The 12271-nt window shown below is 45.8% G+C and overlaps 1 protein-coding gene across 1 annotated transcript in view; it reads left to right on the top strand.

The window, feature by feature from the left end:
* Positions 1-12271, top strand: part of LOC121378801 (ankyrin repeat and MYND domain-containing protein 1-like) — a 68842-nt gene that overhangs the window by 6524 nt on the left and 50047 nt on the right. Inside the window, exons 4-6 of the mRNA XM_041507161.1 lie at positions 1867-2805; positions 4289-5013; positions 7039-7210. Of these exons, the coding sequence (XP_041363095.1) occupies positions 1867-2805; positions 4289-5013; positions 7039-7210 (1836 nt within the window). The remainder of the gene's footprint in view (positions 1-1866; positions 2806-4288; positions 5014-7038; positions 7211-12271) is intronic.

Below are 12271 nucleotides of genomic sequence, written 5' to 3'. Positions count from 1 at the left end.
GGGAGAGCTGCTTGGGTGACAGAATCAAACTCCCTTGTGATAGAGCTATTGTTTTCTTTTTGTGATTTGTTTTCTTCTTCCTTGTGATGGAGCCATTGTTTTCTTTTTGTTTTCTTCTTCCTTGTGACGTAGCCATTGTTTTCTTTTTGTTTTCTTCTCCCTTGTGACGTAGCCATTGTTTTCTTTCTTCTCCCTTGTGACGTAGCCATTGTTTTCTTTTTGTTTTCTTCTTCCTTGTGACGTAGCCATTGTTTTCTTTTTGTTTTCTTCTCCCTTGTGACGTAGCCATTGTTTTCTTTTTGTTTTCTTCTCCCTTGTGACGTAGCCATTGTTTTCTTCTTCTCCCTTGTGACGTAGCCATATTGTTTTCTTTTTGTGACGTTTGTTTTCTTCTTCCTTGTGACGTAGCCATTGTTTTCTTCTTCCTTGTGATAGCCATTGTTTTCTTTTTGTTTTCTTCTTCCTTGTGACGTAGCCATTGTTTTCTTTTTGTTTTCTTCTCCCTTGTGACGTAGCCATTGTTTTCTTTCTTCTCCCTTGTGACGTAGCCATTGTTTTCTTTCTTCTCCCTTGTGACGTAGCCATTGTTTTCTTTTTGTTTTCTTCTCCCTTGTGATGGAGCCATTGTTTTCTTCTTCCTTGTGATGGAGCCATTGTTTTCTTTTTGTTTTCTTCTTCCTTGTGATGGAGCCATTGTTTTCTTTTTGTTTTCTTCTTCCTTGTGACAGAGCCATTGTTTTCTTCTTCCTTGTGAAGGAGCCATTGTTTTCTTCTTCCTTGTGATTGAGCCATTGTTTTCTTCTTCCTTGTGATGGAGCCATTGTTTTCTTCTTCCTTGTGATTGAGCCATTGTTTTCTTCTTCCTTGTAGCCATTGTTTTTCTTTTTGTTTTCTTCTTCCTTGTGATGGAGCCATTGTTTTCTTCTTCCTTGTGATGGAGCCATTGTTTTCTTTTGGTTTTCTTCTTCCTTGTGATGGAGCCATTGTTTTCTTTTTGTTTTCTTCTTCCTTGTGACGTAGCCATTGTTTTCTTCTTCCTTGTGATTGAGCCATTGTTTTCTTCTTCCTTGTGATTGAGCCATTGTTTTCTTCTTCCTTGTGATGGAGCCATTGTTTTCTTTTGTTTTCTTCTTCCTTGTGATGGAGCCATTGTTTTCTTTTGGTTTTCTTCTTCCTTGTGATGGAGCCATTGTTTTCTTTTGGTTTTCTTCTTCCTTGTGATGGAGCCATTGTTTTCTTTTGGTTTTGTGGGGGGGGGGGGGGGGGGGAGGGGGGGGGTTTGGGTTGGGTTGGGTGTTTTTGGGTGTTTTTGCCACCATCTCTGTTCCTCATCATGGTGCAGGGGTGGCAACATTCTGATAGGTTTCCTTGAAAGTGAATAAAACAGAACATATTCAATATCTCTTGGAAATTTTAAAACAAGTTTTATAAGCATCTGTTGGACTGGTTTGACACTCAATATAACCACTGTATGTTGTATGCTGGGTTGTCGTTAACCTTGATTCATTCATTCACTGTGTTGGCAACCAGTGCTTCATGAATGATATATGTCAGACGTCAGTGTTACAAGAAGAAGAATCCAACTCTTTGTGGAGCAATTGGAGCAAGTTTCTTTCCTGTCCCAACCAGTGTCCCATGAATGGTATATGTAAGCAATGGTATGTACTCTTCTAATATATGGCATGTGGGAATATGCATTTAAAAGACACTTGTTGCTATTGGAAAAGCTTATCAAGTTTTCTCTGAAGACTTTGTGTCATATTGACAAAATGTTTTGTTTCTAATGGTCAATGAGTAATTAATTAAATTGACTGTAATTCTTTAGTGATATTGTGTTATATATATATATATCTATATTTTTTTCAGGGGCTGTACATTGATGATGAACGAGAGGGTCCCGGCGTCATGACTTATGCCAACGGTTCACAAGACATCGGATTGTGGTATGGAGAAAAACTCATCAAAATTTGCTCAGTGATCGAAAATGCTTTCACGTTGGCCAATCACCGAGAATTTGACTTCAATCCGCGAGAACACACACTATACATTGACTTAGCCGAGAAGGAGCAGAAGCCACCTGTTTGTGCAGACAGTACGATGGATGTTTGTGAACCGCTGCAAGCTGACGTGTATAGTGTAGACTTGGACCCACGCAGTCTGGCCATCAACAGAAAGGCGTTTGATGATGAATTTTTCAGTACACCAAAGAAAAAGAATTCAAATGAAGATAATTCAAATGAAGATAATTTAAATGAGGATAATTCAAAGGAAGATAATTCAAATGAAGATAATTTAATGAAAGATCAGTCAAATGAAGACAATTTAAAGGAAGATCCTACAAATAAAGATAATTTTAATAAAGATCAGTTGAATGAAGATAATTCAAATAAAGATCAGTCAAATGAAGATAATTCAAATACAGATCAGTCAAATGAAGATAATTTAAATAAAGATCAGTCGAATGAAGATAATTTAAATAAAGATCAGTCGAATGAAGGTCATTCAGAAGAAGAACAGGAAACACAGATCGCAGCTTGGAACAAGACCCCTCTCCTGATACAGATTCAGAAATCGGTCTACAAACACCGCGCACGTTCGAGTGAAGTTTCGTTTGACGTCAATCAAGTCGTTAGAGGTGAGCGGGTTTCTTCTCAAGCACAAGGCCCCTGTGAGCTGGCGTCAGAACAGTACCTGAGGGCTGCGATAGATGGAGATGTACGGAGAGTGGAATCCTTACTGACCAGCGGTCTTGTGCATCCCGATGTAGCTGACCGGTCCGGCCATACAGCCCTTATAGGCGCTACGGTCAGTATACAATAATAGCAGTGGTATTCATTTAAGTACAACGTTCTGTAATTGTGTTGCTTACTGGCACACAGTAATAGTGCAAGCACTTTTTAAAAGTATATTTTCCAGTTGTATTGTACATATAAATGATGATGTTTATCCTGAAATAAAAACCTAGCTATGTGCATCTATTTTCTTATGACACTGAAAGATCCCGTGTCTATTTACACTGTTGTTTTACATAATTACATAAGTTTTATTTACAATGTAAATAATCATATTCATATACTTAACGTTGTTTGACACCCAATGGCTGATGTGTATTTTTGTGCTGGAGTATCATTCATTCATTCGTTCATTCATTCATTCATTCATTTATACATTCATTCATTCATTCAATGCAGGCTTTTATTTTTTACATGCAAAATGTTTGTAACATAGCCTTGATGTTAGGTCATCTTCTAATGTAAGTTTGCAAATGTTTATGTACATGTGGAAACCTCTTACCTCTGAGAGAAATAAAAAATCCTATTTGCCTGTTATTCTTGCCATGCAATGGAAGTGATCACCATAACGTGGTCGCTAACCTGACCAATCTAAAATAGCAGAAACTGGCCGTTATGTAAGGCAGGCTCCTTTTCAAGGATTTACTCAGGGTATGTTCTGGCTCAAAATATGTGCATTCTGACAAATGTAATGTGCCCAGTTGTCAACCTGTAGATGTTAGATTTAGTGTTGGAGTTAGACGTGCCCAGCTGTCAACCTGTAGATGTTAGATTTAGTGTTGGAGTTAGACGTACAGTAAGCTGTCAACCTGTATATGTTAGATTTAGTGTTGGACTTAGACGTACCCAGCTGTCAACCTGTAGATGTTAGATTAGTGTTTGACTTAGACGTACCCAGCTGTCAACCTGTAGATGTTAGATTTAGTGTTGGACTTAGACGTACCCAGCTGTCAACCTGTAGATGTTAGATTTAGTGTTGGACTTAGACGTACCCAGCTGTCAACCTGTAGATGTTAGATTAGTGTTTGACTTAGACGTACCCAGCTGTCAACCTGTAGATGTTAGATTTAGTGTTGGACTTAGACGTACCCAGCTGTCAACCTGTAGATGTTAGATTTAGTGTTGGACTTAGACGTACCCAGCTGTCAACCTGTAGATGTTAGATTTAGTGTTGGACTTAGACGTACCCAGCTGTCAACCTGTAGATGTTAGATTTAGTGTTTGACTTAGACGTACCCAGCTGTCAACCTGTAGATGTTAGATTTAGTGTTGGACTTAGACGTACCCAGCTGTCAACCTGTAGATGTTAGATTTAGTGTTGGACTTAGACGTACCCAGCTGTCAACCTGTAGATGTTAGATTTAGTGTTGGACTTAGACATGCCCAGCTGTCAACCTGTAGATATTAGATTTGGTGTTGTACAGGTAAACTGGCACATGGTCATATAATAAACATCTTTTCTGCTACAGTGTATAATATATGTTAATATTTTACAGGTAAACTGGCACATGGACATAATAAATATTGTCTTGAACCACGGTGGCGACGTGAACAAAGTTAATAATCAAGGATCGTCCGCTCTCTCGGCTGGGACTATTTTCTTTTATCCGATCGACTGTTTTCGATACAACGTGGCTGAACGGTACTTGACCAACGCTCCGACGTTCAAGCGACGTCTTTCTAAAAGTGGCGACCACCCAAAGGGAATATTATCGAGCAAGCAGCCATATGGACAGGAGCGGAGACTCAGTCTGCTCAACATGGCCAAACATCAGAAGTTCAGTGACGCCGATAAGCAGGTCCCAGGGGTGGGGATCGCCAGCGTCGACAGCGGTGTGCGAATTGTCGACAGCAGCGTGGCACTGGAATCAGACAAATTGCATGAGACTGCTGTTAAATCAATCGTGGAAAAGAGCCTCAAGAAAGAGACAGTCACGGATGGCGGTCGTCGTATGGAAGATGTTCTAGCCAAGCGTGAAGGTCGCGACTCAGCGATTGACAGCGAAACAGAGAAGCCTGAGGAAGTGGAGGAAGAGGAGGAGCTGCCTGAAGATTTTGAATCTGATCAGCGTTTGTACGATTACAAGATCGAGGTTTCTGACCACCTGCTGGAGCGGTGTGCCACCCAGCTGAGCACCAATGAGAGGGTCGTCAGTCGACAGTCACGGGAAAACAGCGCCGGGCTCGGCACCGCTCGACTCCTAGCAATTCAGATGTCCATGTGAGTACTTTTGTCAGTGCTGTTTGCTATAGTAACCGTTCAACAATTCAGATGTCTATATGAGTACTTTTGTCAGTGATGTTGCCTAGTAACAGTTCAACAATTAAGGTGTCTATATGAGTACTTTTGTCAGTGATGTTGCCTAGTAACAGTTCAACAATTCAGATGTCTATGTGAGTACTTTTGTGAGTGATGTTGCCTAGTAACAGTTATCAATTCAGATGTCTATGTGAGTACTTTTGTCAGTGCTGTTGCCTATAATAACCGTTCAACAATTCAGATGTCTATGTGAGTACTTTTGTCAGTGCTGTTGCCTAGTAACCGTTCAACAATTCAGATGTCTGTGTAAGTACTTTTGTCAGTGCTGTTGCCTAGTAACAGTTCAACAATTCAGATGTCTATGTAAGTACTTTTGTCAGTGCTGTTACCTAGTAACAGTTTGAGTCTTAGAAATTCAGATGTCTTTGTAAGTACTTTTGTCAGTGATGTTGCCTAGTAACAACCCGAGCCTTAGAAATTCAGATGTCTGTGTAAGTACTGTGTAAGTGACACTATTTTCTGTGTAAGTACACTATTTTATTTTGTCAGTGCTGTTGCCTAGTAACAGCTTGGCTCTCAGCAGTTCAGATGTCTTTGTCAATGCTTCATGTGTCTATGCATGTATGTTTGTCAGTGTTAATGTCTACTAACACCTCAAAGCAATTCAGATGTCTATATAGTACTTAACAGTAAACAAATTGATTGAGCTAGGTCCTGCCCCGTCAGACCATGGTATGTCCCACTCCACTGATTGAGCTAGGTCCTGCCCCGTCAGACCATGGTATGTCCCACTCCACTGATTGAGCTAGGTCCTGCCCCGTCAGACCATGGTATGTCCCACTCCACTGATTTAGCTAGGTCCTGCCCCGTCAGACCATGGTATGTCCCACTCCACTGATTTAGCTAGGTCCTGCCCCGTCAGACCATGGTATGTCCCACTCCACTGATTGAGCTAGGTCCTGCCCCGTCAGACCATGGTATGTCCCACTCCACTGATTGAGCTAGGTCCTGCCCCGTCAGACCATTGATCTAGGTCCTGCCCCGTCAGACCATGGTATGTCCCACTCCACTGATTGAGCTAGGTCCTGCCCCGTCAGACCATGGTATGTCCCACTCCACTGATTGAGCTAGGTTCTGCCCCGTCAGACCATGGTATGTCCCACTCCACTGATTGAGCTAGGTCCTGCCCCGTCAGACCATGGTATGTCCCACTCCACTGATTGAGCTAGGTCCTGCCCCGTCAGACCATGGTATGTCCCACTCCACTGATTGAGCTAGGTCCTGCCCCGTCAGACCATGGTAGGTCCTGCCCCGTGTGGTATGTCCCACTCCACTGATTGAGCTAGGTCCTGCCCCGTCAGACCATGGTATGTCCCACTCCACTGATTGAGCTAGGTCCTGCCCCGTCAGACCATGGTATGTCCCACTCCACTGATTGAGCTAGGTCCTGCCCCGTCAGACCATGGTATGTCCCACTCCACTGATTGAGCTAGGTCCTGCCCCGTCAGACCATGGTATGTCCCACTCCACTGATTGAGCTAGGTCCTGCCCCGTCAGACCATGGTATGTCCCACTGATTGAGCTAGGTCCCCGCCCCCACTCAGACCATGGTATGTCCCACTGATTGAGCTAGGTCCTGCCCCGTCAGACCATGGTATGTCCCACTCCACTGATTGAGCTAGGTCCTGCCCCGTCAGACCATGGTATGTCCCACTCCACTGATTGAGCTAGGTCCTGCCCCGTCAGACCATGGTATGTCCCACTCCACTGATTGAGCTAGGTCTGCCCTGTCAGACCATGGTATGTCCTACTTCACTGATTGAGCTAGGTCCTGCCCCGTCAGACCATGGTACATGTGTATGTCCCACTCCACTGATTGAGCCCCGTCAGAAGACCCTGGATCTGTTGTTGAGACGTGCAGGTGAATGATACAGTACTCTTTTTATTTCACTTGGCTTTCTTTGTAACTGATTGTTTACTCCACAGTCAGGAGGAAATGAAGAAGACCCTGGATCTGTTGTTGAGACGTGGTGCAGATCCGAAAGCGTCCAGCGTGCCGATGCCTGTCCTCTTCTTCGCAATCAAGGCTGCTGATGTTGAGATGGTCACGACGTTGCTCTTGAAGGGAGCATCGACTGCCGCAACACTTCCTAAAGAGGTGAATTACTGTCTTTTATTACATACCTACTCAATTATATGAACATATTTTCCCATGTGCACCTGTGTATAGTGCATACACACACCCTACCCCTGCTGTGAACATTTATCCAACGAAAAACCATGAACCATAGTATAATGCTCACCATTTATTAAACCACAAAACTGATCTGATGGTGAATACAAAGTGTACTGTACTTTCCTCACCAAAATTAGCTAAAAGGGAAAAGCGGAGGTATTCAAATAACGCAAGACTTAGTAGGTCTACATGTACTTGCAAACTTACCGTATATCTTTGCCTATAAATATATTTTTTTACCAAAATATTATTTTATAACTTGGGGGGGGGGGGGGGGGTAGCGACTTATAAGAGGGTCTACTACAGACCTACTTATCCAGGTTAAATCTTTTAAATTTAAAAATCAACACATTAATATATGGAGATCCCAACTTAACATCTGCAAAGCAATCCACAATTTCATTGCTGAAGGCAAACACTTTGACCATTAAAACCATCCACTTTCTCCTTATTCTTCTTGTATCTAATCTGTATACAAATATTTATATTTTGACAGATTAAATATATAATAGTTTTACTCTAAATGCACATTTTGTACATTTCTCAACATGTCCATGTTGATCAGTTAATATTTTAATGGTATAATGTAGGGAAAGGTCTTCAATCCCATCTGTTAATATAAATAGAAATAAATATTGTTTAAACCATAAGAGGATCAGAAAATTTCACACAAAAATATTACCATTTTTGGGATGATTTTGCAAGTTTTATTGTTGAATTATGCCCATTATTTATACTGAAGTATGTTAATTTGACAGATGTATTGTTTAGAACTTTGGGGGGGGGGGGGGGGCATTAGATCGGTTTTGGTTACGGAGAAACATGTGCAGTCTCACTCACATGCCAAGACTGTAAAACAATCATCACTAATTACAGGTGTAAACCATACTAACTACCTGTTGCCTCTGTTTATTCTGAATGAATGAATGAATGAATGAACCGGTTTTGCATGCTCATATACCATGAAGGTTTCAAACATGCCCATCACAGGTTTAGCCTCTGACATAGCCAGTGACTAAGTCCGGGACAGGAGGGGAGAGGTGATTTTTTGGTGGGCGGAATTTTGAATACAAAATTTAGAAGTTAGGTCAAGGACCTAAGCCAAAAAAGATAGCTGACACATCTTAATCATATCCAAAAGTCCAAAAGTGAAATTTGCGTGCTCGGCCAAATATGTTTTAAGATGATTTAAGCAATTTAGACCAGCTGTCAAACATAAAGTGTTTCGGACTATTTATATAAAAAAAATAAACATGAAATTTTGAACTGCAGCCAAAAAATTTTAAATTCTGACTAAGGCCTTACCTCAAGGCGAAAGTTCCTGGAGAGGTTGGCCATGTAGCACTCCCAGGAAGTGGTGCACGTCCAGCAGTATAAGGGTTTGCCGGGAAACATGTAGCAATCCCAGGAAGTGTCGCACGTCCAGCAGTGGAAGGGTTCGCCGGAACCATGTAGTGATCCCAGGAAGTGTCGCACGTCCAGTAGTGGAAAGGTTCGCCGGAACCATGTAGCGATCCCAGGAAGTGGTACATGTCCAGCAGTGGAAGGGTTCGCCGGAAACATGTAGTGATCCCAGGAAGTGCTGCACTTCCAGTAGTGGAAGGGTTCGCCGGAACCATGTAGTGATCCCAGGAAGTTGTACACGTCCAGCAGTGGAAGGGTTCGCCGGAACCATGTAGTGATCCCAGGAAGTGGTACACGTCCAGCAGTGGAAGGGTTCACCGGAAACATGTAGCGATCCCAGGAAGTGGTACATGTCCAGCAGTGGAAGGGTTCGCCGGAAACATGTAGCGATCCCAGGAAGTGCTGCACGTCCAGCAGTGGAAGGGTTCGCCGGAAACATGTAGTGATCCCAGGAAGTGCTGCACGTCCAGCAGTGGAAGGGTTCGCCGGAACCATGTAGAGATCCCAGGAAGTGGTACACGTCCAGCTGTGGAAGGGTTCGCCGGAAACATGTAGCGATCCCAGGAAGTTGTACACGTCCAGCAGTGGAAGGGTTCGCCGGAAACATGTAGTGATCCCAGGAAGTGGTACACGTCCAGCAGTGGAAGGGTTCACCGGAACCATGTAGCGATCCCAGGAAGTGGTACATGTCCAGCAGTGGAAGGGTTCACCGGAACCATGTAGCGATCCCAGGAAGTTGTACACGTTCAGCAGTGGAAGGGTTCACCGGAAACATGTAGTGATCCCAGGAAGTGGTACACGTCCAGCAGTGGAAGGGTTCGCCGGAAACATGTAGTGATCCCAGGAAGTGGTACACGTCCAGCAGTGGAAGGGTTCGCCGGAACCATGTAGTGATCCCAGGAAGTGTCGCACGTCCAGTAGTGGAAAGGTTCGCCGGAACCATGTAGTGATCCCAGGAAGTGGTACACGTCCAGCAGTGGAAGGGTTCACCGGAACCATGTAGCGATCCCAGGAAGTGGTACATGTCCAGCAGTGGAAGGGTTCACCGGAACCATGTAGCGATCCCAGGAAGTTGTACACGTTCAGCCGTGGAAGGGTTCACTGGAAACATGTAGTGATCCCAGGAAGTGGTACACGTCCAGCAGTGGAAGGGTTCGCCGGAAACATGTAGTGATCCCAGGAAGTGTCGCACGTCCAGTAGTGGAAAGGTTCGCCGGAACCATGTAGCGATCCCAGGAAGTGGTACACGTCCAGCAGTGGAAGGGTTCGCCGGAAACATGTAGCGATCCCAGGAAGTGGTACATGTCCAGCAGTGGAAGGGTTCACCGGAACCATGTAGCGATCCCAGGAAGTTGTACACGTTCAGCCGTGGAAGGGTTCACCGGAAACATGTAGTGATCCCAGGAAGTGGTACACGTCCAGCAGTGGAAGGGTTCGCCGGAAACATGTAGTGATCCCAGGAAGTGTCGCACGTCCAGTAGTGGAAAGGTTCGCCGGAACCATGTAGCGATCCCAGGAAGTGGTACACGTCCAGCAGTGGAAGGGTTCGCCGGAAACATGTAGCGATCCCAGGAAGTGGTACACGTCCAGCAGTGGAAGGGTTCGCCGGAAACATGTGATCCCAGGAAGTGGTACACATCCAGCAGTGGAAGGGTTCGCCGGAAACATGTAGCGATCCCAGGAAGTGGTACACGTCCAGCAGTGGAAGGGTTCGCCGGAAACATGTAGTGATCCCAGGAAGTGGTACACGTCCAGCAGTGGAAGGGTTCGCCGGAAACATGTAGTGATCCCAGGAAGTGGTACACGTCCAGCAGTGGAAGGGTTCGCCGGAAACATGTAGTGATCCCAGGAAGTGTCGCACGTCCAGTAGTGGAAAGGTTCGCCGGAACCATGTAGCGATCCCAGGAAGTGGTACACGTCCAGCAGTGGAAGGGTTCGCCGGAAACATGTAGTGATCCCAGGAAGTGTCGCACGTCCAGTAGTGGAAGGGTTTGCCGGAACCATGTAGCGATCCCAGGAAGTGCTGCACTTCCAGTAGTGGAAGGGTTCGCCGGAACCATGTAGTGATCCCAGGAAGTTGTACATGTCCAGCAGTGGAAGGGTTCGCCGGAACCATGTAGCGATCCCAGGAAGTGTCGCACGTCCAGTAGTGGAAAGGTTCGCCGGAACCATGTAGCGATCCCAGGAAGTGGTACATGTCCAGCAGTGGAAGGGTTCGCCGGAAACATGTAGCGATCCCAGGAAGTGCCGCATGTCCAGTAGTGGAAAGGTTCGCCGGAAACATGTAGCGATCCCAGGAAGTGGTACATGTCCAGCAGTGGAAGGGTTCGCCGAAAACATGTAGCGATCCCAGGAAGTGGTACATGTCCAGCAGTGGAAGGGTTCGCCGGAAACATGTAGTGATCCCAGGAAGTGGTACACGTCCAGCAGTGGAAGGGTTCGCCGGAAACATGTAGTGATCCCAGGAAGTGCTGCACGTCCAGCAGTGGAAGGGTTTGCCGGAACCATGTAGTGATCCCAGGAAGTGTCGCACGTCCAGTAGTGGAAAGGTTCGCCGGAACCATGTAGCGATCCCAGGAAGTGGTACATGTCCAGCAGTGGAAGGTTTCGCCGAAAACATGTAGCGATCCCAGGAAGTGGTACATGTCCAGCAGTGGAAGGGTTCGCCGGAAACATGTAGTGATCCCAGGAAGTGGTACACGTCCAGCAGTGGAAGGGTTCGCCGGAAACATGTAGTGATCCCAGGAAGTGTCGCACGTCCAGTAGTGGAAAGGTTCGCCGGAACCATGTAGCGATCCCAGGAAGTGGTACACGTCCAGCAGTGGAAGGGTTCGCCGGAAACATGTAGCGATCCCAGGAAGTGTCGCACGTCCAGTAGTGGAAAGGTTCGCCGGAACCATGTAGCGATCCCAGGAAGTGGTACACGTCCAGCAGTGGAAGGGTTCGCCGGAAACATGTAGTGATCCCAGGAAGTGTCGCACGTCCAGTAGTGGAAGGGTTTGCCGGAACCATGTAGCGATCCCAGGAAGTGCTGCACTTCCAGTAGTGGAAGGGTTCGCCGGAACCATGTAGTGATCCCAGGAAGTTGTACATGTCCAGCAGTGGAAGGGTTCGCCGGAACCATGTAGCGATCCCAGGAAGTGTCGCACGTCCAGTAGTGGAAAGGTTCGCCGGAACCATGTAGCGATCCCAGGAAGTGGTACATGTCCAGCAGTGGAAGGGTTCGCCGGAAACATGTAGCGATCCCAGGAAGTGCCGCATGTCCAGCAGTGGAAGGGTTCGCCGGAAACATGTAGCGATCCCAAGAAGTGGTACACGTCCAGTAGTGGAAAGGTTCGCCGGAAACATGTAGCGATCCCAGGAAGTGGTACATGTCCAGCAGTGGAAGGGTTCGCCGGAAACATGTAGTGATCCCAGGAAGTGGTACACGTCCAGCAGTGGAAGGGTTCGCCGGAAACATGTAGCGATCCCAGGAAGTGGTACACGTCCAGCAGTGGAAGGGTTCGCCGGAAACATGTAGTGATCCCAGGAAGTGGTACACGTCCAGCAGTGGAAGGGTTCGCCGGAACCATGTAGCGA

Source organism: Gigantopelta aegis, chromosome 1 (assembly GCF_016097555.1).
Source record: "Gigantopelta aegis isolate Gae_Host chromosome 1, Gae_host_genome, whole genome shotgun sequence".
In the NCBI taxonomy this organism is placed as follows: Eukaryota; Metazoa; Mollusca; class Gastropoda; order Neomphalida; family Peltospiridae; genus Gigantopelta; species Gigantopelta aegis.
Note: the sequence above shows the minus strand (reverse complement) of the source record. Positions and strands in the feature narration are given on the sequence as shown.